This window comes from Rhamphochromis longiceps, linkage group LG12 (genome assembly GCF_057381845.1).
Source record: "Rhamphochromis longiceps isolate RC_006_pf linkage group LG12, R_longiceps_female_GT1.1, whole genome shotgun sequence".
Taxonomy (NCBI): Eukaryota; Metazoa; Chordata; class Actinopteri; order Cichliformes; family Cichlidae; genus Rhamphochromis; species Rhamphochromis longiceps.
Window position 1 is genome coordinate 18696496 of NC_140568.1, and position 23836 is coordinate 18720331.

The following is a 23836-nucleotide window of genomic DNA, read 5'->3' on the forward strand; positions in this document are numbered from 1 at the left end:
ATTCCTGCAGTGTGCATCCTGGCAGCAGCTCCTGACAGGGACACAGAAAAAGACTGCACAGATCCAGGGAGGCTGCAGAGCACCCACGCCCACCGAGGATACACAGGCTTACCCTTATTCGCCCTCCTTTCTACCTTCCTTTCCTCTCTCACCCACATCCCATCTTATCTCTCTCTCTCTCTTTCTCTGTCTTTTGTGCGCTTGTGTTGTAGGCAGGCTGACCACCGCCTCTCAAACACGCCACTTGCTACTGATCTAAAACTTTAAGAAGAAGCTCACTCAGACAGCTCCCCTTTCCTCCCGACCAACGATGCTGGAAATCGGACCAAGATGGGTGAGGCTAGCCTGCTTGTCGGTTCTGTGTCTGTTTCTCTGCCTGCCGGGGCAGTCAGACAGCAGGAGAGCCCCAAAGATACCCCGCTGCCCTGCAACCTGTTCCTGCACCAAAGACAGTGCCTTCTGTGTGGATACCAAGGCTATCCCCAAGAGTTTCCCCCCTGGAATCATCTCTCTGTGAGTTCTCTGTTTATATGTTTCCCTCTCGCTCAGCAGAAGCATCTTTATCTTAACCTGTGTGAAATCTCGGCAGTCTGCAGGCTGGCACCGACGGCTACATCACTGATGTCACCCTGCGTTATGTAATGATGCATGAAAAACCCCTCGCTTGCCTTTTAGTTACTTTAAAGTGAACAAAGGTGCGTCTCCTGCTGATGTTTTCACAATGCAGCTTGCCTCTGCATTGGCAGTATTATGTAACAGTGACAATAATGTCCCTTTACGGCGAAGGCATGGTAAACTTAGTTGAGGGAGCATGGCAGTAAAAATCCTATCAAGCTCCAGGGAGGAATACTAACAATAGCTCCCCTCTCTCACTGCAGGAGACCTGCTTCTCCTCTGAGAGATTTAATCTTGAAGAGGGCACAGAGAGCTGCTCGGTAAATGGAGCACAAATAATGAGGAGTGAAAGCTTGACTGGGGCAAGGTTATGTTTCACCGAAAAGGTTACAAGGCGCTGATGATGTTAACCCCCATCACTGGTGTTTGACTGTTGGGTCAAGGGAATTGAAGAGCACGGGCTGGTGGTGGTGCCCTCATTTAGTAAGAGAAAAAAGTAAAGTTCTGTTGGCCTATCGAATGATGCAGCCACGACTGCAATTCAAGCTGCAAGCACATGACAGGCAAAGATGACAGGCTTATAAAATGACAAAGAAATATTAAAAATCTGGTGTTTTCAACCCTTAGACACAAACATGGCGTGTGACACATCTGATGACATCTGCTGTTGTTTGTCTACACAGGACAATGGTGAACGCAGCCTTCACTACGATCCCTGAGGGAGCCTTCTCACACCTTCACTTGCTGCAGTTCCTGTGAGTTGCCTGACCACGCTACACCCTTAAAACTGCACAACATTGCAAACTTTTGACTCACAAGCTCTCAAGCAACCAGTGTACAGCTATTACCCCCTTTATAAAACGCACACACGCTGTCACGGCGCTTTGTCACACAGGTACGCTTTCATACAGCACGCGGGCATCTTTTGTTTAGCAGGGACAATGAAAGGACTTGAGCCACTGTACTAGAAATGAATGGTTATTGAAAACAGTGGTGACAGCGCAAGTAATAAGGGTTAAGTGGCTCTGTATCAGTGTCATTGCCAATGACTGACTCCCTTCACTTGTGCTCTTCTAAACAAAAGGGCCTTTATGTCCTCAGATGCAATCATAAGTAAGGCGCTCGTGTGCACATCTGCATTTGTGCGTCTCCTTATAGTCCTAATGTGTTATTGTTCAAAACATTTGCCTTGCATTGAGATTTACACACTGAAATTGTGACAAATCGTTTTAGGATAGCAGGACATTGGCTTTTTTTGGTTGTTTTTTTTTAACACTTTAAATGGCAACCAGCTGCTTTGTGTCTTCTGTTGTTGGACATGTAGAACTCTAACAGTAAGGTGATTTAACTTTTCCTTCTTTGCGCAGACTCTTGAATTCCAACACCTTCACTACTATAGCTGATGATGCTTTTGCTGGTCTGGCTCACCTGCAGTACCTGTGAGTGTCTCACTTTCCTCATTTGCAAATTACTTTTATTTTATTAATTTAGTCTTTAAAGCAATAAAATTCATTGTAGTATCATATTTCAGTTTACTGTCTTATATGCACTGATAACAAAAATGGTATCTTTGGTTTTTGTTTTAAAACAAGAGTTTGTATAGTACAGAGCAAAAATCTCCAGTCACCCCTCATTTCTGTATATTTTGCGTCCAGATTTTCTTGTGATTTCCCAAAGTGGTCTTGATCAATAGTTCTCCAGGCTTTCTGAAAGTCTTTTGAAAGTTTCTTTGTTTTTTTTGGACATTGGCTGCTTTTTCTCTCATTTTCAGTTCAGTCCTTGTACCTGAAATATTTTGTTTTCTTTGTTTAGTGTTTTATTACCAAACTCACTAAACAATTTTGCTGACCTATATGTAGTTACTCACAGATATAATTTTAATATTAATCTTAATAAAGCTATTGATGCTTCTGGACAAGATTTTATTTTCACCTTGGATAGCTTCAATCTTTGTTAGATCTGTTTGAAAATGTGTTCATCTTCCTGCCCACATTAAGGGCTATATGCTCGATTTAGTCTGCCGTTCTGGGGTCACACCTTTTCATTTTAATGCTGTGGAGTTTCCCATCTCAGATCAAAGCTTACCCTCTGTGACAATATTTTGCCTCTAAAAAATCTCAACAGAAACATGACACTTCCCCCTCAAAAGCATTAATCTCACACTCACACTCACCAGTTTAATTATTTCCTCACCCTTTATTTCTGCTGCTGCTTTGGTAAATGACTATGATTACAGTTTAACCTGTGCATTCAACTCGCTGGATCTATTTAAAACCCGCACTGTCAGAGTCTTCTTCATGATCAACCTCTGAGCTCTGCCAGCCTAAACCTGTGGGATGACTCAAAAGGCTGTCTAAGAAAATTGAATTGCCTGTGCATGTAGATTGGCTCAGTACTTACAGATACTGCCTAATCAACAAATTACTCAGCTTGGATGAGACAAATGGAATAACCTTATATTCAATAACCTCAAACAGCTCTTGTTAAAATCACTGGTGACCTCTTTTTTGGATTAGATCCCATGCTTCTCATCATCCTCATCCTCCTTGACATTCAGTCCCAATTTTGATATAATTCTCCATCCTCTGTTAGAATGACTGCCAGCATTGGAATCCAGGACACAGGACTACAATGGTTCACATCCTACTTTTCTAACAGGAAACAGTTTGTTCAAGGCTCTCTATCAGCCTCATTCACACATGGTGTCCCTCAGAGATGCTGGGACTCATAATTTGTAATACTTTCAGAATTTATTCAGAATTTATTTATAATTTATTATTTCTAATTTTGGAATACAGTTTTATTTCTATGCTGATGAAACACAACTTTATGTTTCCAAAAACCCAACACATACGTTCCCCCTTTTATCCCCACCACCTGCCTATAAGCCATCACCACTTGGATGGCAATCAATCAGGTCAAACTAAATGGCAATAAAAGTGAAGTTATCCTTATTGGCTCAAAGTAATCTCTTTCAAAAATCTACCCTTTTGTTGTCTCTATAGATAGTTGTTGGGTCCACACTTGTACAAGTGTCAAAAGTCTTGGATTCATCTTGGACAATACTCTCTCGTTTGCTGCCCACCTCAGTGATTATTTACTGTCAGCCTTCTTCCACCTGTGTGACATTTCCAGACTACGCCTTTTTCTTTGGATTATTTTTAATGCCATTCTCGTCGGTCTACTTAAAAAACTCATTCATCAGCTCCAAATGGTACACAACTCTGCAGAACAGATCATCACTAAGTCTAAATTTAATGGATTGCCATTGAACTAAGCGAAAAAAAATATTTTGCTCATTACTTTCAAAGCTCACAGTCAGTTGGTATCCCAAAATCTCTCAGACCTCCTTTTTCTCACAAACCTTTCTATATTCTACTTTCCTGACTGGTCCCTGTGTCAGTCATAACACTGTGTGTTTCCAGTCATAGCAGACAGTTCAGAAAAGAATTAATTTCAAAATATGACACTTCCAATGCAGTGAAAACATACCTGGACAGGTAAAAGATACTGCAACAGTATCGGTCATGGATTGGCCACCACTGAACCTCAACCTTATTGAATCAGCATGGGATCATGGTGACAGAGATCAGAACAAAAGGCAGCAAACATCCAAAGAAGAACTTTGAATGTCTTTCAAGAAGCCTGGAGAACTATTATCATACCAAATATTGATTTTTCATTGTATAAATATATATTGTGTTTTCCTTATATACTCCATTTCCATATTTCTTTTATGTTTGCCCATTTCAATAAATCGCTGCCCCTCCCATTTCTTGGTAAAACATAAAGAAATGAGGAGTTTTGCACAGCGCTGTATTTTTTAAATAGAAATAACATATTTTCCAAACTAATAAACTGAATCTTACTGTGCTACTGTTACATTATGTTTAAAAATAATTATTTCATTGGAGCTGTCAGGGATTCATTAAACTATGTCTATAAAGTAAGTCTTTTATATGGAGGACCACAACGGCAAAACTAACAAATAAATAAATAATTTTAAAAACCCAACATAAAATGTAGGAGACATTAGCAGGTTTGTTTCAGTTTGTGTCTATATTTCTTTATATTTGTATTCATTTCCATATTTATTTTCACACTTTGATTAAAGAATTCATTTTTCTCTTTAGATAGCAAAGCAAAAGTGTAAAAATAAAACACAGAAATACGTTTTATTAACAGTTTTGGGGAAATAAAAAGGCAATGTGAAAATAGTACTTAAGTAGCTACGTAAACAAATTACTTTTAGATAATAATTTGATGGATAAAAGTCAATGGAAAAAAATATATAGCTAAATAAATACAGAAGCAGTTTCAATGTTATACAATAATTAACTAATTCAATCCCAAATATATTCATTTAGTCAGTAACGGTCCTCCATAGAGGGCATCTTATTTCTCAGTGAAGTGCATAACAGTAATCTGCACAGAATTCCGCAGTATTGCAAAGAATGCCAAAAGTAAACCAGAAAATAAATTTGCCCGCGACAGCAAGTGTTTTGCTTCTGCAGTGTGATCAAGCTGAATATGCCATCTGTGAATCGATGAGCTTTAGAGAGTCGTTAGCTGATGCTCTGGGGTGTGCAGCTTTCCATGATGGCTATGCCTCAGGCTGCTGGCCTGCATCAGTGCCAGTACCATCGCTACCCGCTGTGAATTCTAATAAAGTAATAATATCATATCCAGCCAGAGAGTCTGCATATGATGTACAGCATGTCCTCGGATATCAATAGACAAAGACAGAACAGGATCAAATGATGCTGAACACAGAGCTCTCTGTAAGACTGTGGGTTTTAATCAGATAAAGCTAAGACGGAAATATATTTTTTAACATTTAGTGTTTCAATTCCTTGCAGTTAATACAAGGACCATTCAATAAGAATACATCCAATACAAAAAATACAACACAAAAGAAAAAGTCAGCCCTTGAAAAAAATTGACTAATCCCTGAAAACCCTGCTGCTGCTACAGCCTCCGTCCAATGACGAATGGCTGAATTTCAGAGTTTAACATCACTGTGTGACATATGAATAATTTGTTCCCTCCTCAGGTTCATTGAGAACAACGACATCCAGGCTCTCTCGAAGCATACCTTCAGAGGACTCAAATCTCTGACTCATCTGTGAGTACTTTTCTGGTAACGCTTTCCAATAAAGAACCTGTTACTAAGCAACACGACCGAGCTAATAATCTATGCATTTATGCAACTAACGCAGCCAACTGCTTACTACAAATCACGACACGATGACAACTGTTTTTTCAGCTCTCTCTCAAACAACAACCTGCAGCAGCTGCCCAGAGATCTCTTCAAACATCTAGACATCCTCACAGATCTGTAAGTGCGCCCACACTGAAATCCGCCTCAACATCTCGAGTGCTTTGACCCTACAGTCTGTCACTATGAACAGTGGTTTGCTCAGATTCCCCCAAGGCCTCAGTGGAGCGCCACACTCCAGCCAAATGGTCCACAGAGCTGTCTGACTGGAGCATGAGCTTTGTTTCTATTTCGGTTCTTGTTTGAAACACACACGTGTTTTTAAAAAATGAACTGTTTGATTTGCACTCTTTGCTGAAAGATTTAAGTTTGAGCTTTCAAGACTGAACTTCACATGTTTTCCCTGATCCCCACCTGCTACTTAGAGACCTGCGTGGGAACTCTTTCCGCTGTGACTGTAAAATCAAGTGGCTTGTAGACTGGATGGAGAAGACCAACACTTCTGTTCCCGCCATCTACTGCGCCAGCCCCTTTGAATTCCAAGGACGCAGAATCCGCGACCTTACACCACGAGACTTCAACTGCATCAGTGCAGGTTTAACCTTAATCTTTTATTAGACTACTAAGACTGAACTCCTGACTGACTACTTAGACTTCTCTTATGTCTCTGGCCATGACGCTGCCTCTGGTTTCTCCTCCTACAGATTTTGCAGTGTACGAAACCTTCCCTTTCCACTCTGTGTCAGTTGAGTCCTATGAGTTCAATGGAGATCAGTTTGTGGCCTTTGCTCAGCCTGATTCGGGGTTCTGCACCCTGTATATATGGGATCACGTGGAAATGGTTTTCAGGAGGTTTCACAACATTACCTGTAAGTTGCTGAGGATGAAGGCATATGAGTGTGTACAGCGCTGTGTTAAGGAACGGGTCCTGATGTTTTTTGACTTCCGTGTGTCTCTCTTGAAGCTCGTTCCGCCGTGTACTGCAAACCCGTGGTGATTAACAACACACTTTACATGGTCGTGGCTCAACTTTTCGGTGGATCTCACATATACAAGTAAGATTTGTTAGTTATTTCTCACATACCACTGGTGACCTGTAAAATGTCTCCAGTATATTAAATATGAGCAGCTAAGTACATAGTGCTTTATTTCCCTTTATTTTTGAGAGAGTAACTCCACTCTAATATCTGCTGGGTAAATTTGAAGCTTGAGTAAATACAGGGAAACAGGGAGAATCAGTGGAGCTTTAAATAGTGCAGGAACGCCACAGATCCACACACACAGGTCAATATTGTCTTTAGAACTTTATGCCAGGTTTTTCTGACACTTGGTTAAGAGTGTGAATGGGGTCTGTTTTAGCCCAAACAATGATTCTTTCTTAACCCTAACCAATAGTTTTGTTGCCTAAACTTATCCAAGTACTTTTGGTTCTTAAACTGTGTCTGAAAACTGAAACACAGATCTTTTGAAAAAAAAATCAACACTAAATTTAGGTTTACTGTGGAATTCAAACCCGCATTTGCCATTTATCCACTATTATGTCATTCTAATGTGGGCACGTTTGTCTCTTTATGTACTACCTCTCCTGTCTTTGCAAAGCCTTTCTGGCAGAAAGCCTTCACACAAGTGAAAAAGATTTCTGAGAGGTAGGTACAAGGATGAAGCTTGACCAAGTTCAGAGTGCAAATGGAGTAGCTCAGGCTCCATTCATTAGACTCTGCAGTCCGCAACACTTGCCAAGAGGAGCAAACAGCTGACCCACCTCTCAATAGCCACACTGCACCCTAGCTAAGGCTGCGGTTAGTGGCTTGTGGCAAGAAGCAGTCGTGTTAGCAGTAAGCTGTCAGTTACAGTGAGCGTTCAGCAGTACAAGCTGCAGTTTGTTTGAAAAATAAATACTGCTTGGCAGGTGTATTTTTACCTTTATAATGTAAAACAGACTCGTCAGATCTGTGATCTGCTGCCAGATGAAGCAACCAGTCACACAAGGTTTTATCGAAATATTTTCACCTCATAGCCTAAAATTACTGATGCTTTGCAGCTTTTCTGCAAGGCTAAGCTGACCTGCTGCTCTTACCTTTATCAAAGATGTGATAAAAGAGTCAGTGAACCACTCATCTAACTTTTTGAGCTAATTGTTTAAAGTTTTGGGAATGCACTGACAGCATTTCTGCTAACACAGGTGGGAAGAGGACCCGCAGCGCTTTGTAAAGATCCAAGACATTGACACCAGTCGAGTAAGGAAGCCCAACTTTGTGGAGACCTTCCAGCTGGACGGCGAATGGTACTTTGTGGTAGCAGACAGCTCCAAGGCGGGCTCCACTAGCATTTATCGGTGGTACAGCAACGGTTTCTACTCCCACCAGTCCCTCCATCCCTGGCATCGAGACACCCACGTCGAGTTCCTTGACGTTGGGGGAAAGCCTCATCTCATCCTCTCCAGCGCCTCTCAACCACCGGTGGTTTACCAGTGGAACCGAAGCCAAAAACAGTTTGCTTTCCACTCGCAGATCACAGAGCTGGCCGATGTACAGATGGTTAAGCACTTCTGGGTGAGGAAAGTTCTTTACCTCTGTCTAACACGCTTCATCGGTGACTCCAAGATCCTCCGCTGGGAAGGGCAGCGTTTTGTGGAAATCCAGACTCTCCCCTCCAGGGGCTCAATGGCAGTGTACCCTTTCATCGTGGGCCTTCGCCAGTACCTCATTCTTGGAAGCGATTTCTCCTTCTCCAGGGTATACCTGTGGGATGACCTCACTCAGCGCTTTCAGCCCTTCCAAGAGCTCAACATGAGAGCCCCAAGGGGGTTCAATTTGGTGTCCGTGGACAACAAGGATATCCTGCTTGCCGCCAGCTTCAAAGGCAACACCCTAGCCTACCAGCACCTGGTGGTGGATCTCAGTGCCAAGTAGACACGTTCGAGCAACAAGAGGTGTTCCTGGATATGTGTCAAACGTGCCAAACGAGTAAAAGACTGTTTTTGCCATGGAAATAAAAGTCTGCTGTTTCCTCTGATGTTTTAAGCGAGGCAATTAATTAAAAGAGTATTTAAACTATTTTTATGCACTATCCCTTGATATCTGAAAGAATAACATGTTCTTTGACTTAATAACACAAGTGTCATGTCATTGCTGCATCACTGCTCCAGGTAATGTTGTTTTTGGATTACGTTGTATATCATACTAATGTGACAATGAGATACATGTGCATGTACTGGATCATTCACTGGTAATTGTACAATTGACAGTAAATCTTCATCAGTTTTCTAACTTCCAACATCTTGGCTAGCTGATCTGAGTAGCTACTTGCATGACATTGTATATCTCTATAAAACAATGCAATAACATAAATCCTTGACTATCTTTATCTTTACAAATGAGATATTCATGGATCTGTTTTGGATCTGCATTTCTAACAAAGTGTCAGAGCAGATCTGAGGACGCATGAGAAACAAACTAAACACAGAAACTACGTAGACCTACTTGAGCATTGGGCAGTTCGGTTTTCTTATGATGTTTATAAGATGAGTTTACACAGACATTCACTGATTTTATTATGCTGCAGATTTCCCTGCTTTTCATGGCTGAGTTGGAGGTCATGTACAAAACTTTGGGATTTGTGGGAGCAATACCATACCGTCTCTCTTTCTTCTTCTTTTGGCTGCTCCCGTCACAAAAGCAGCTCATCTGCCTCCATTTCATCCCATCCCTAGGATTCCCCTCTGTCACACCAACCCTCTGTTTTTTTCCTTTTTCACTACCTCTGTGAATCTTCTCTGCGGTCTGAACCTTTCCTCCTGGCCGGCAGCTCCATCTTCAACATCTTTGTCCAGTATACCCACTATCTCTACTCTGCACATGTCCCAACCAGCGTCGCCTTTCTAACTCTGTCTCCACGTATTCATTTCTAATTCTGACAGCTTGCGCTCCTGTCTTTCTGTCATTTCTTGTCTCCAAACTAACTGCCTCTCACACCTCCACCCGCTCCACCCTGCCTTCACTCTCTTCTTTACCTCTCTTGTGCATTGTCTGTTGCTTTGGATGGTAGATCCCAGGTATTTAAACTCCTTTCACGTTTCCCAACTATCCGACACTCTCTATGGAACTATAACAAAATCACTGAATTATAAGACAAGGTCAAGATCCTGTCGCAGTCTATGCTTTGAACAGTCACAAACTGTATTAATTCTTGCTGTGTACATCTGCACATGACTGGGATGGCTGTATAATTAAATCCTATAATTAATTAAATATGGGCTCCAAATAGTCTTGTGTCTTGTATTTTATGTGGTTATGCGTTGGGACACACCTTCATTTACACTGTGAAATCTGGTCCATGATGGGTAATGTCCATAGACTCCATTAAGAGACGTTGCGTACCTCTCGTATGCTCATAAGCGGCGCAACCGTAGCATTCATGAGCAAGTTGAAGGGGCGCTTGCTTTGTTGTTCGGGGTGTCCCTGTGGGTCACCCCGACGTTTTTACGCAGTGGAACGACTGTTGCCGCCTCTCCGTACGGCTGAGAATTATGAACTCATGTTACCACACATTGTTGTTGTTGGAATGTGAAACGATAGCTCGCGTTAGCGAGATATTTTATTAATGGTTAAGCAGCTCAGTTTGCTGTGGCAGGTGTCATGTGAATGGTAGGATTAACCCAGCAGGTGACATCTGGACTTACATGTTATTAAACGTTAAGCGGTGATATTCTGGCTCTTTTTAAAGGGCTCCTGGTGGATGTTGCTAGCTAACCAAACGCTGCTTCGGTTTTAAGCTAGCTGCTTCAGCTGTCCGATTGGCAAAAACAGCAAGCTAGCCGATAAACAGGTTTACTGAAACTTTAGCTTTGTGTGTTACAAATGTCGAACTCCGCTGAAATTACGCTCCCCCTCGAATGGGACGACGATGAGCGGATGAATTTTATGTTCTCCGACTTCAAGGAGAACCGAGACGTCAACACTACGGACTGGGACAGTAAGATGGACTTCTGGACGGCTCTGATCGTGAAGAGCTGCAAGGACCGCCGCACCGTCTGTGTCAATCTGCAGGAACTGAACAAAATCTTCAAGAGAAAAGAAAAGTCACCGCTTGGCTTGGCTACTGTCATCCAGTCCATGGCCACGTAAGTGAATCTCTGCCCCCCCCTCCCTCACTAAGCCTGCCAGTCTGGGTCAGTCTACTTAGATTGTCTGTATTTTTCTTTTTCGGCGGACAGATGCGGGAAGATCCAGAGGGAGTCGGAGTTTGCTGCTAATGTGGACTGTGGCTGGTTGTCCTGGGGTGTGGGTCTGCTGCTAGTGAAGCCTCTAAAGTGGACCTTCTCGGCTCTTTTGGGTAGCAGCCGGGTGCATTTGGAGGAGTCTTTTGTCATCATTGAACTAGTAAAGGTTTGTTGTTCTCATTAAAGTTCACATATTCATAGCAGCTGACATCCATACATTCAAGCCACTGAGATCTTTACATTTTTAGTTATACTGTCAATAACTTCTCTAAGTTATTACTGTGCGCATTTCTTATCTTGATCTCCCATAATGCACTTTAAGTTTCATATTGCAGTAGATGTCAAGCCCTGATGCTGCATATTAGTGAGCTAAATTAAATGCATCTTGCATATTTTGAATTGCAGCTAGGATGAGGGATTTCTCTTTCCATTTCTCCAGTATTTTGCAGCCATTAAAATACAAAATTCTCTTTTTGTTCCCCAGGAGAAAGCAGCAGAATTACTCAGGGTCTATCGCAGCAGTGAATTTTCAAGCTGCTCCATTGTGTCATTTCAAGATCTCTGCACCCTCTCCTCTAACATCTGTGCTGATGAGGGCACCCTATGCATGGCGCTCCTGCAGCTGCAGAGGGACAAGCAAGTCATGGTTTCGTTGCACGAAGGCGAGAAGGTAAGTCTGCCCACCATTAACAATCTGCACATTTAACATTTTCAGCGACATCTTTATGTAAGGAATCTCTCTGTCCTTGTGTGTTTTCTCTTACAGATTGTTAAGTTTTGTCTACCTGGACAGGACCGCGTGTCTGCGGTTAGTGACGTGGACATAGGCATCTATCAGCTGCAGCGCAGTGAGAAACTGCTTGGAGAGCGAGTTGAGAAATTGGGCCTCGAGGCTGACAAGTAACTCACATTTTATAATAAACGATTGATTTGGTTTGTGTGCTACTCGTGTCATCAGATTTCTTTAAATTTTATTTTATTTTTTAGGAACAGTGATTCAGAAAGACAGATTGTTGCTGAAATTGCTTTACGTGATCTAATTGCAGGTGCAAAGAGGAAGCAAGGATTCTGCTGCGGGAAGGGAAGAAATCACAGGTTATTACTAATGTTGACTGTTTAAAAAACCAAAAAAAAAGTCATTTAAGCACTTGCAACCAAATATGCGATGGCAGTCACAGCACCTATTTATGTTTGCTGTCAATCCAAAAAGGCACTGAGGTGTTTGAGAGGTCGCAAGAGGGTAGAAAAGAGAGCAGACAACTTATTTGCCAAGCTGGAGTCCATCAGGGAAATCCTGGATCGAATAGCCCAGTCACAGAGTGATAAGATGGTAAGGGCAACACTAACAGGAGCTGCCACAGCCTTATTGTACAGCTGTTTATAACCAAGCTGGTTGTTGTCTCATGTCTTTAGGTTATGCAAGCATATCAGGCTGGAGTGGCTGCCCTGAGGCTCTCTCTCAAAGACGTGACTGTGGAGCGCGCTGAGAGCCTTGTGGATCAAATCCAGGAGGTACACAACTTCTTTTTATGTTCAACTTAATTGCATGTTTTATTATTTTTAAGTAGGACTCATTATGATGTGTTCAGAATTTGCAAACTGATGATGACACACAGCTCTCCCCTACATAAGCTGCCTTTTATAGGTTAAAAGTAGTGGTATCAGTGCTGATATTAGATATACTTAGGGATGGGAATTGATAAGAATTTAGCAACTCTGATAACATTATCATTTCTCATTGGCTCCACTTTGACAGTCACCACCATCTCTAAAGCAGCATAACAAAGCACCTAAAAAGGGAACTGCTTCAAAAAAACCTCCAACAAAGCACAATTCCTGCTAAATATGAAAACAACAAGTAAATGTGTTTTCACTGTACAAAAAACATCACTGAGTACAAACAGGCCATGGCGGAGGAGATGATAGCAACTAGGGATGTGCAACTCTGAAAAATTACTGATGTGATCACATGGTGCAAAAACAGAATACAAAATACAACAACCCAGGTAGAAAATACTTTTCAGTGTTATTATATGACAGCATGGTTAAGTTACTTTAATTATTGTTGGACCAAAGTCTTAAGTGGTTATTTTATACTTTTTCTTAAAATGTACATGTGGACTGACCTCATAACTTGAAACTTTAGTCATAATTAATATGAGAATGCATCACTCTAACAATATATGAATGACAAAAACATAAGGAGAAGGCATAATAGATCCACTTTAGTTAACTCCAGCATTTAACGATCTTCATGTATCCTCTCTGTAAACAGTTATGTGACACTCAAGATGAGGTGAACCAGACTATATCCAGCGGTGTGACTGCTGCAGGTAAGTCATTCTGTTTGAGCTGTATCTACAAGATGCTTTATATCTGATTTTAATAGAGCTCTAAGTTAATCATGTCTTTTTGTGTTTTTGTTCTGTAGATGAAGACATGGATGAGCTGGAGGAAGAACTGAAATCTTTGTTGAATGATTCAAAGCCAGATTCCGTCTCCGGTTTACCCACAGTCCCAGCAACCAATCTGCAGCCCTTTGCTGAGTCCATCCTCAGTTCTCTGCCCGACATACCTCAACGCCCCTTGAATATTAGCACCGAGCAGCTGGAGGAAGAATTAAATCAGTTGACTCTTACAGATTCAGGTTTGCACTTTGAGTTTTGTTCTCTATCCAGCTTTGTTGTAAGTCTTTTGAAATAACACACAGTCATTTCTCTGTCCAGGCTTTCAAAAGAAGAAATTGACATCGCCAGCCAAGATATTAGATCCTGCACAGTGACGGAGCAGGCAAGACGTGGCAAGCCTGAAGGTCTTCATCGCATATCAAGACAAAGTGAAGCTCTTAGAAATTAAAGCGAGTTCGTACAAGTTAAAATAATACTCAGTAGTGATTTGAGGGATTGTGAAGCCAATACCACGTTGACAACAAAGCACTTTCTGTCATTTGTCGTTGAAAAAAAAAAATTTCCTTATTGTGGGGGCATGCCAAAAAGGACTTTAAAAATATATATATTTCCCCCTCTGTGCACTTTTTAACTTGAGCGCTTTCAAATGCTCTCAAGTCAGGAGTGAACGTTTTAACCCCTTGAAACTGGTTCTTTGGTATGTCACCACTAGGACATAATTTTATGCTATTTTTGAGAAGAGTAAGAAAACAAACTGTATTTGTTGTTTATTGTGTGTTTATTATTGTGTGTAAATGTCCATCAATAGCAGTCCTGTAAAGTGCATTAAGTGGCCTTTTGGATTGTAAATATGAACCTAAAAGGAAAGAGAATGTTATGCCAAATGATTTATAAAAACTGCATTTAGTCTCAATACAGAGTACCTGTAAAGACTGAGAAAAGCCTACCTTAAGTGAGTTTAACCAAATATGCCATATCAAAAATAAAATTTATTTTAATCACTCATCTGTGGTGCTCGTGCGTCAGTCCCTGTGCTCAGGCTGTGCAAAGGAGACAGTTAGTAGTTGTTTGGAGCCGCCTCTGGAATAAACGGAGAATAAACAAGTGTAATTTGAATTGGGCAGACATAAAGCATTTTTCTATTAGAATTGACCACAAAAGCACTCTGGACTGGGTAGGGAAGCCCGCACAGGAAGGCCCACTAGGAAATTTACTTCTTGCATCAAATATGACCCTAAATATAGTTGTACTGTAAATATTTAGGAAATTACTAGCTTTTCCAAAACTTCTGTCACACAGTATCCACTCGTCAGCCACTTTAACAGGACCTCCTTTGAGTACAGTGAACCTGCTGGAGGCAGCCATCAGACTATAGGTACACTGTGGTCCTGGTCAGCAACAATACTAAGGATAGGCTGTGGCACTTAAAGGATGCTCAGCTAGTACTAACAGGCCTAAGTGTGTCAGTAAATATCCTGCACATTTTCACACCACCACAGGCTCAATGGATATATTCATGCTTTCATGTCTTTGTGCCAAATTCTGATTCTATTATCATGTTACAGCAAAACTCGAGACTCGTAAGACTAAGTATACATTTAATCTTAAAGTAACATTTTTGCCCTAAGAACTGGTTCTTACAACCAAATCATTGAAGTAAAATATTATGTTTTACAAATGTTTTTTTGGTCTATGACTTATGTTTTTAAGGTATTGTTTACATGTAATGCAGTCTTTGTTTTCATACAGTGACTAATATCCCTTCAGTGACATTTTCTTTTAAAAATTGGGACACCTAGTGTCTGGTAGAAGTACATACACAGGTAAGTATAAAAAGGCAGATTTTTTCCTGATGTGATTCAGTTTTTATTTTTGTTTAAATCTAAGAACAACAGACTGTAAATGGGTCTAGCATAACAATGGTATTGTGAGTTATAGTCATGTGACTGCATGGCTGCTGGTGTAGACAGGTGTGCAAAACAGCCACAGTTTGGATCATGGAGAACACTTTCAGTGTGGCCCATCAGCCACTAACAGAAACCCAGTAACCCTTTGAAAAAAATCATTTATTGTTTATTGTACTGTTTTGTATAGTACACCTTACAGTGAAAAGCAGATTATTTAGTGATTTTAATTACCGTCACATTGGTGGTGTAACTACAGTGAATATCTGAGGTGTTGTTGTACTTTCTATTGAGTCCTACAATCAATAATAAATAAAAAAAAAGGAATTCATTACAAATGTACAGCTTTTATAAAGTACAATTAATAATATCACAAAAATCCTATTACAGCAGTGTTTTTGAAAAAAATGCCCTTGCATGACAACATCAATGGATAAATGTTGAAACTAAAATTTAGCTGTCACAGTGGCTTACACTGTCTCTCAGAAACACGCACTCGCTGTCGCTCTCTCTCTCACGCCTATTGCTGTTTTTCCCAGTCAGCAAAGGAAAAGATGAGAGTCCAGTTTTCACCTTCGCAACTGCCAATCGTCTAATTGCATATTACACAGCTCATACCTACAGGGCTGTTATTATACTGATATCACAAGCAGATGAAAGACATTCAGGGAGTAATAGTTTAATTATTTCAGCTCTATCCTAAGCAGCTGCACACAGCTTGTTATACAGTTTGTTGATATGTCCAGAGAAGATGAAGAAGACAGAGATATGTAAATATAACTATTAGCCATGACTACATTATGGAGCTCGTGTATGGTAAAACTGGTTCAGCAGGCACTGATGCAGATATTTGGCTAAGAATTTGTTGTGTGCACCATGTAAGACAGAATGAAGTGAAAGCCTAAGCAAAAAGTCAATGTGTGATAGTACAAGGACTCACTGGGGTGTACAGTAAATAAACATTTGGCATGCTTTATAGTAGTCCATTTCTACTGTATATGAAAAAAAAACAAAAGTCCTAATGGAATACCATCACCAAATCATAATATACTTTCATAGTTTCTTTTTTAATATTGCAGTGTTGCGTCAAAAGCAGGCTACAAAGTGGTTCAGGCTGCTTCTTGTTCTTGCAGTGTGGTGTGTATACAGTAGATGTGCATTTAAGGTGCAGGTTTGCAGTGCAGTGTTAAACTGTCCTGTCGGCTCCCGAGCGCTTCCGAACAACCTTCTCCTCGTTGACCTGGTCCACTGCCAGAGTCTCCACATCCGCCTGTGGCGGAGCCAAGGGAGGAGTGCCATGTGGAATGCGGTGTGCCACGCCCACGTGAGCCCTGTACTGACGGTCCCGTGCGGGGCTGTGTCGCGGACTTGCCGTAGCGCCCAGTGGAGGAGCATGTGAGCGCTCAGGGGCAATGGGAGGGATGACAGCAGGCCGCTCACGAACTACCTGTGGTTCAGGAGACTCTCTGCCTGCCTGCAAGAAGGGTGTTGGGTCAGGCATGGCATCCACTGTCTCCCGCAGCACCATCCGTCTACCGTCCGCTCCAAGGCGATACACCTCTGTCAACTCTGGATGTAGAGGCTGGGAGAGGCTCTTCTTCATGCGGCGACGTGGGGTTTCAGGCTGCCTGTCCTTGGCCGGTGGAGGCGTGGGCTTGTACGAGGTGACAGGACTGGCGTTAGGGCTGGCCTCAGAGGAACTGCTGGCTAACAGCTTTTTCTTAGTGGCATGTAGTTGTGAGGTAAGGTAAGCAATGGTACTGGCTCTCTGCTCTAACTCCCCAGACAAAACAGCCAGTTTATGGCTCTTCATCTTAAGCTCCTCCAGGTACTTCTTTTCTCTCTCTTTGATGGTGTTTTCCAGGACAGAAATCATGGCGTTCTTTTGCTCCAGGTCCCTGAGAAGCTCTGTGTTCTCCTCCTCTTTCTTCTTCAACTGGGCCTCCAGCTCCTCACACCTCCTTTGCAGCTCCCTGCATCGGGCCTCGCTGCTGTCTGCACACACAGAAAAAAACCCAACAGCTCTTACATGGAGTACTGTGCAAAAGTCTCAAGCCACCCAACATTCCTTTATATGTTGACAGGAAAATAGGAAATAGTGCAGCAATTACTGAAAGATGCAAACATACATGTAAATACAGAATAAAAGGAAAAATAGTTTGATAATTCTAACATGAAAGTCAATATTTGATATGACCACCTTTATTCTTCAACACAGCCTGAACTCTCTTAGACAAGCTTTCTTGAAATTTTCTTTAAGCAGTCTTAATAATGTTGAGGTCTGAGCTCTAATGAGGCCAATCCATTCTATGTTTTTCTATCCAACTATGCTTTGACTGCATTAGCAATCTGTTTGGGATCTGAAAAATAAAGAAAATAAAGCTGTTGCTAGTACGTTGTTACTCCAGATGGTGCTGCAATGGTATTCTACTTTTCTGCTTTCATAATTGCATCAATTTTGATGAGATCCCGAACTCCACTTGCTGAAATGCAGCCCCAAACCATGACAGAGCCCCCACTGTGTTTTACGGCTGTAGACAATTTCTGTTGTCCCTCTATCCTGAATACCTCCGTACATACCGACAATCATTTGAACAAAAATAAATAAAATAAATTTTAAAGAAATTTCAAGTTTGGAATCATCACTCTGTAAAGACCTGTTGCCACTGACTATCAGTCCAATTCTTCAGCCTTTTGTCCTCATTTCCCTTGCTTAATAACAGCTTCTTGACAGACGCACTTCCACTGACATCATTTCTGATGAGGCTTCAGTGAACAGAAGATGAATCAAATGATGAATCAAGTGATTCTCTTTGGGAATCACTTTGTTGGTGCAAAAATACTCATGTAAATCTTAACTCTCTTAAACTGTGTAGTCTTTGGCATTTTTCATTTACACAACTAAAGAAACTGGAAGAAATTTTGTGTTGTTGTGACTGCTAGTAACAAAGTGCCTAAAGATACAATTTAAAATAGCTTCTTTGCTGGTTCATCCCTTGACTTAGCTACCATTTTTATGCTTGAATGATTAATGACAAAATAAACAAACAAAAAATAACAACAAACCACCACTTTAAAAAACTACAAGAAAGTCTGGCTCCTTGGCAGCAAAATATTAAAAATGACTTAAGAGTATATATATATATATATATATATATATATATATAAAAAACAAAGACCACCGGACTAATCATTAGTGCATTAAGTGCAGACGCTGACTATAGGCTGACAGAGATGGTATGATCCTACAGAGACTCATCTGCAGTGGGCAGAGAGCTCCTGTCTCACATTACATCTCTGGTAGACAGAGTACTCCCATGTGATCTCCATCACTGCTGCCCCCACCCAGCCTTGCCCCACCCAGGTACAATCAATGTATAGCTATGTTTGTATATGTGCAAAAAATATGGAATGAAGCACATTTGTGTATTTTTTATTCAGTAGAAATCCTCAATCCTTTGCAATTCCTTCATTTAGTCTAATCAAATACAGGGGTGGTTACAGCAATGTTATATAATTTTTTTCACTTTCTGAAGGAGGGGCTGGTACATGTTTGCTACAGCTAGAACAGCTGGGCCCTGCTAAAGTGCGCATTTAGCAGTGTGTGCATTAGTGCTGTGACACATAATCTCATTTCCTGCACTCCAATCTCTGAGATGTCCCCCACTAACATGATAGTGCTTCTGACTGGAGGCCTTGACAATACTGATTGAGGCTGGGCCTTTAAGGACACCAACTACGTAATGTGCTCCTGGTGACATACTCACTTGCACACATCAGTGTGGCCATCAATAGTTTGTACATAAATTAAATTGTATTCCGCCTATCAGGTGCCTTTGAGGCTGAGCTGTGGAGCAGCATGTGATTCAGACCAGTGATATCACTCCATGTCATGGCCCTGGTTTTATGGGGGAGGGGCAGGTGGCAATGAGCAATGGGAGCTGCAATAAACAGCAGGGAGGCCCACACTGCAATACTTCTTGGGTGGGAACAGGGAGAGTGCTGTGCTCCCAGGCCTGTCCACTGACACAGACCTCTATTTCAAAGGAAAAAACACTGATTTACAGCCTTTACTGCTGTGGGGGTTTTGTGCTGCACAGTTTGAAGTAGTTACAGAAAATGTAATATATCATTCTAAAACCCAAAAGACAAAGAATAAAAAAATATTTTACCTGGGGGAAGTGAGTATAATTTGAAACAGTTTTTTTAGCTTCTCTTGTCAGAATACCAGTGTCATGTCAGAAGATTGAACTAATAAGACTGACTGGTCTAAAAAGAAAAGGGCTAGACCAAAGGGCTCACACTGGGAAAAACAGTGTGTAAAGCATTAGCAGTAATCACCTTTCCACAACAAATTAATGGCATCGCTAACTCATGACAACAACGCTGAATGCCAGTGGTATAACTGGTGCTTGTGTACTACAAATGATGCTTACCTGAGGGATCGGAGCTTCTGATAGTGAGCTCATACGTCAGGTCTATGAAAGAAAAAGAAGAGGGTTATTTACAATGCCTGCGCTACATGAGGCTAGAACAGGGCAGCTATCTAACAGCATGCTCCTCACATACTAATTAACAGCAAAGCAAGTTTGGGGAAAACATGTCTGTGCTTTCCATATGGCAGTGTCCATTTAATAAGATTAGTGAGAGCTCATCGTCAGCTTTAGTAAACAGGTTAGCCCTGGATACAGGAAGTCAGGGGCAGATCATGCTGTTTTCTCCTTTTCCTGGGCGACCATATTTATGTCTGCTGCGTGTATCTATTACTGCCAGTAAGTCGCCATATTTTTTCAGACATATTTAGCACTGGAAACGCATCATCTTGCTGACCTTTAGTTCCAGGCATAAGCTTAGGTTCAGCAAAAGCCTCTGTTTTAAATTCATGAGCACTCCCTACCACAGTTGAGATTAAATGTGTTGGTCTTCCACAGCAGCGTGAAGTCCTACTTGTGGCCCTTCTCACCTGTGCACTGCTGCTGTAATCTGCGGATCTCTGCATGCAGCCCCTTTAGCGTGTTGGCGTGGTCCTGCTGGAGGAAGAGCAGGTTTTTCTGTGCACTCTGCAACTGATTTTCCAGTGTTACATTTGCTGACGCCATGGTGGATTTTGTTCGGACACACAACTGGCCTCGCAACCTCCAGGCGGACATGACAGAAAGGAGACGAGGTAGAGACAGAGAGAGTAAAAAAAAAAGAGAGACAGAGAAGAAGACCATAAAAAAAGTAATCACATCAATTCTCACCCATTTGGCTGTAAACGTGAGATTTAGGATACGGTCTAACTTTGCTTTCTAAGCAAACCAGCCAATACGGGATGATACCATTAACCCCATTTACAAAGAAGGGCATTTTACATTTAAACTGATCATCCAAAGGCAAAAACGGCAACTCTGTTTGTTGTTTGTTATGCACAGTAGCTGTGTCGGATATCATTATTGCCTGGGTCAATGCTAGAATAAGACTATAGCAGAGAAAGGCCAGTAATGGCTTGCTGTACTTAACGACCAATCACTGAAATTAGGCTATTGATTTATAATACAGAGTGGGCCCTGCTGGCCTTAAAAAAGGCATCTGAAAGGTAACACTAATCTAATACGTACTAATCCAATTTACATATTATCTTGTAATTTGATAAAGCGACGCAGTGGAAATGTTTTTCCTCTGTGAGAGTCTTTCAAATTCAGAATATCTAACAGACCCCAACAGTGAAACAGCATAACATATGTCTCTATTACATAATGCTCTCATTAAGTGTCCATAACACCATCAGTCATAACACTAAATCAAAGCTGAACACATTAACAGATGTCACGGTGAGTGACACTGGGTGTGGCTTGCCCCACCTTCTTCCACACTCTCTTCACTGAACATCCTTGTCTCCAGAGGCGAGTCTCAATATCTCCACCCTCTGTTAAACTGTGCTGAGGCTTCAGAGAACACTGATCCCCGCTAAAATCCCCTCCTGTATACAGAGGCAGCCTCTGACTGCAATCATAAGTGTGTTTCAATAAAACATCTCTGAGCTTCCCACTCTTACATCATCTAACTTATATGAATAATACATCCCATGCACCTGACCTAACATGCTCCCTAGTTTTAGCTCTCACGCGCCTGTGTGTTTTTGCCATGAAAACATGTGATAACCAAAACACAGCCTGGCACATACAGCTGGGGGTGTGTCACAAAGGCTGAGGAGATAATCTATTATTGATGAGTAATGTGCGGTCCTTCCGGTAGACCCTGCACTGCAAGCATATCTCTCATCCCATCTCCTTCCTAGAATAGCTTTGATAGCTTTCCGCTTGCAAAGACGTGACCTCTGCCAACTTTAGTAATATGGCTCATGCCATAGCATGGAGGTGATTCAAAAAGTGTATGGATGCTCAGTGAATTAAAGAAAGACAGTTCCTCTAAGATGTAAATCCTTGCCATTTGAACGTGTTTACTTGACTCTCTTTTCCTAATGTAGTAACCAGTATTTCCCCACACAGAGAATATAAATAATCAATGAACTGCAGCAGCAGAACGAAACATTAGCAAATAGCTACTATCCTCAGCCATAACTCCTTCGCTGTCACGCCCTGTAATGACGCTGAAACTGCACGCAAACGTGCATCCTTCAACCTTGGATTCCACACTGTAAACAGAAGCTTCCCTTCCAGCATCTTCTCTAAATCTGTTGCTTGTATTTTATGGAAAGATGCAGTCTGGGTTACTCTCCACAATAATCACGTCCTCACATAGAGTCATGTTTATGTCATCAACAAAAGAATTAAAAGGAAAACAGAGGCAGCTAAAGCTTAAGTGGTCTAACTACAAACAACGCCTGCAACTGCAACAGGACAGATAACGCTACGTGTTATTAGACTGCGCTCCACGACACTTTTTCAATTTCAGCACCTGCATTGCGGACAGCACCCCGAAATGAAGCCTCCGCTGGTCCTGGCGGTAGCTGCCAGAGGATCATTGTTTTAACGTTAATCTTCATCCAGAGACTTAATTCTCGACTTGACCTTCTTTATCTGTACCGAAGAATAAGAGAAAGTCGTAAATCAGGCCTGGCGAACGGTGGAAGTGAAAGGCTTCAAAACACCCCACTTTATGTGGTCTTTTTGACTCCGCGTGCTGTTGGATGCCATTGCTGCGTTTCAAGGGGTCATTACAAAGGCTGTCTTGCAACCAATGCTATGTGCGACTGTGGTCCAGGGAGGAGCTGACCAGTGTCCAGCAAACAGTACATTTTCTTTCTCTGGTGGGTCACACCAAACCACACTTTACAATCACCCAAAAACAGCCTGCTGCACGCACAAAGCAACCGACCAATCCTAGCATGAAGATGGGGTTTTATTTAGCTTTGTGGAGGTAGTCAGGTAAATTCGGGATACACTGAATACATCCAACAGGGCTTATCCGTACTTTCGATGAAAGTCCTGCAGCAATGCGCACACATTAGCAGGTGCCATGCCATTATTAACGACATTAAGGCTTTTTCTGACGTGGAATAGACAAAACAATTTAAAAGTTAAAATGTAGTTTTATTGAGTGTGTTTAGATTAATCCCAAATAAAACTGAAGCACACAAAAATTAGCTTCAGATAAACGAAACATATATTTTAATGTGCCGATAGCCTCCTTCGAATAAAACGGGGTAACTACGTAAGCTATGAGGCTTTCATTGATGCTAGCCTAGCTTAACTGCTAACAAGGCTACAACAGTACCTTGACGTTATATGGCGGAGAGCTTACCTTACAGCTAAAAATACTCGGCCGTCGAATATCTTCTAAAATATCGGGAAATGTGGATAAACAGACTAGCCACACCGGCTAAGCGCAGTCCGCCTTGTGGGGCATGTCAAGGATGCTGCTGTCAGGGGTTCGCCTCCGCTGGGTTAAAGAGAGGGGTGGCTGTGTCAGTTTCCTATCATCTCCCCGAGCTACTAGACAAAATAAAGCGGTGCATCATGGGAAACCTGAACGTTAAGCGATACAACCATAAAATGTTCCAGACCAGTGACTTTTGACCAGTTACATTAAAGTTAAAGGTTAGAATCACAGCTTGAATTTACGTGAGCTGAAACTAAGCAGCTCACGTAAAAGTAGAATAGAGTCTACTAACCTTTAAACGTCATTAAATGTGGAAGTAGCAGCTCTTACGGACGTGCCACCGTTTACGGGGAGAGCGTCGTCACCATAGCAACAGAAACTGTCACTTGTTAAGGGGTGAGGCGTACACGCCATCTAGTGATAGAGTCGAAGTAAGTAGTTGTTATGTCAGGTGTGACGTGTCATAACTTCTTGATGCTTATGATAGTTTATTCAGGCGCTAGGTTTGATTTTTAGTTATGTCAAAGCGCCTGGAATGTGTGAAAAAATAAAAATGAACGAAAGCTGTTGGACAGTACAGCTGCAGGGCAGCAGGGGGCAGTATTGCCCCTCAATTACTGTGTAGGCGGTAAAACAACAGCAACAG

General features: G+C 41.7%; 3 protein-coding genes across 5 annotated transcripts; 2 read left to right on the forward strand and 1 right to left on the reverse strand.

Annotated features, from left to right (window-relative positions):
• The first annotated feature begins 204 nt into the window (after window positions 1-204).
• On the forward strand, window positions 205-8745 carry lgi3 (leucine-rich repeat LGI family, member 3). Its single transcript, XM_085426921.1, has 9 exons — window positions 205-513; window positions 1299-1370; window positions 1983-2054; window positions 5669-5740; window positions 5882-5953; window positions 6259-6428; window positions 6538-6702; window positions 6798-6888; window positions 8016-8745. The coding sequence occupies exons 1-9, from the start codon at window positions 311-313 to the stop codon at window positions 8743-8745; spliced, it is 1647 nt and encodes a 548-aa protein (XP_085283047.1). The 5' UTR covers window positions 205-310.
• Window positions 8746-10365: 1620 nt separating this feature from the next.
• Window positions 10366-15972, forward strand: chmp7 (charged multivesicular body protein 7). The gene is made up of 10 exons (XM_085425032.1): window positions 10366-10955; window positions 11049-11220; window positions 11539-11724; window positions 11821-11954; window positions 12101-12149; window positions 12265-12384; window positions 12468-12566; window positions 13330-13387; window positions 13486-13701; window positions 13781-15972. Exons 1-10 carry the CDS (start codon window positions 10693-10695, stop codon window positions 13834-13836), a joined length of 1353 nt encoding a protein of 450 aa, XP_085281158.1. The 5' UTR covers window positions 10366-10692; the 3' UTR covers window positions 13837-15972.
• ccdc92 (coiled-coil domain containing 92) lies at window positions 15893-23501 on the reverse strand. Of its 3 annotated transcripts, none has more exons than XM_085425034.1 (5): window positions 23483-23501; window positions 23113-23300; window positions 20330-20502; window positions 19803-19844; window positions 15893-17361 (listed from the first exon to the last, which is right to left on the reverse strand). In XM_085425034.1, the coding sequence occupies exons 3-5, from the start codon at window positions 20463-20465 to the stop codon at window positions 16553-16555; spliced, it is 987 nt and encodes a 328-aa protein (XP_085281160.1). In that variant the 5' UTR covers window positions 20466-20502; window positions 23113-23300; window positions 23483-23501; the 3' UTR covers window positions 15893-16552. The 3 variants fall into 3 exon arrangements, with proteins under 3 accessions (XP_085281160.1, XP_085281162.1, XP_085281159.1); XM_085425036.1 differs by lacking the exon at window positions 23483-23501 and adding an exon at window positions 22267-22388 and having other exon boundaries at window positions 23113-23466; XM_085425033.1 differs by lacking the exon at window positions 23483-23501 and having other exon boundaries at window positions 23113-23461.
• Window positions 23502-23836: the final 335 nt, after the last annotated feature.

Bases quoted from the DNA above. Each gene is read 5' to 3' on its own strand.
- lgi3 (XM_085426921.1), top strand. From the start codon at position 311: ATGCTGGAAATCGGACCAAGATGGGTGAGGCTAGCCTGCTTGTCGGTT. The intron at 514-1,298 runs GTGAGTTCTCTG...TTGTCTACACAG, and splicing joins CCCCCTGGAATCATCTCTCT to GACAATGGTGAACGCAGCCT. The intron at 6,703-6,797 runs GTAAGTTGCTGA...TCTCTCTTGAAG, and splicing joins GAGGTTTCACAACATTACCT to CTCGTTCCGCCGTGTACTGC.
- chmp7 (XM_085425032.1), top strand. From the start codon at position 10,693: ATGTCGAACTCCGCTGAAATTACGCTCCCCCTCGAATGGGACGACGAT. The intron at 12,150-12,264 runs GTTATTACTAAT...CAATCCAAAAAG, and splicing joins GGGAAGGGAAGAAATCACAG to GCACTGAGGTGTTTGAGAGG. The intron at 12,567-13,329 runs GTACACAACTTC...CTCTGTAAACAG, and splicing joins TTGTGGATCAAATCCAGGAG to TTATGTGACACTCAAGATGA.
- ccdc92 (XM_085425034.1), bottom strand. From the start codon at position 20,465: ATGGCGTCAGCAAATGTAACACTGGAAAATCAGTTGCAGAGTGCACAG. The intron at 19,845-20,329 runs GTGAGAAGGGCC...TTTCTTTCATAG, and splicing joins ATTACAGCAGCAGTGCACAG to ACCTGACGTATGAGCTCACT. The intron at 17,362-19,802 runs GTAAGCATCATT...CTGTGTGTGCAG, and splicing joins CAGAAGCTCCGATCCCTCAG to ACAGCAGCGAGGCCCGATGC.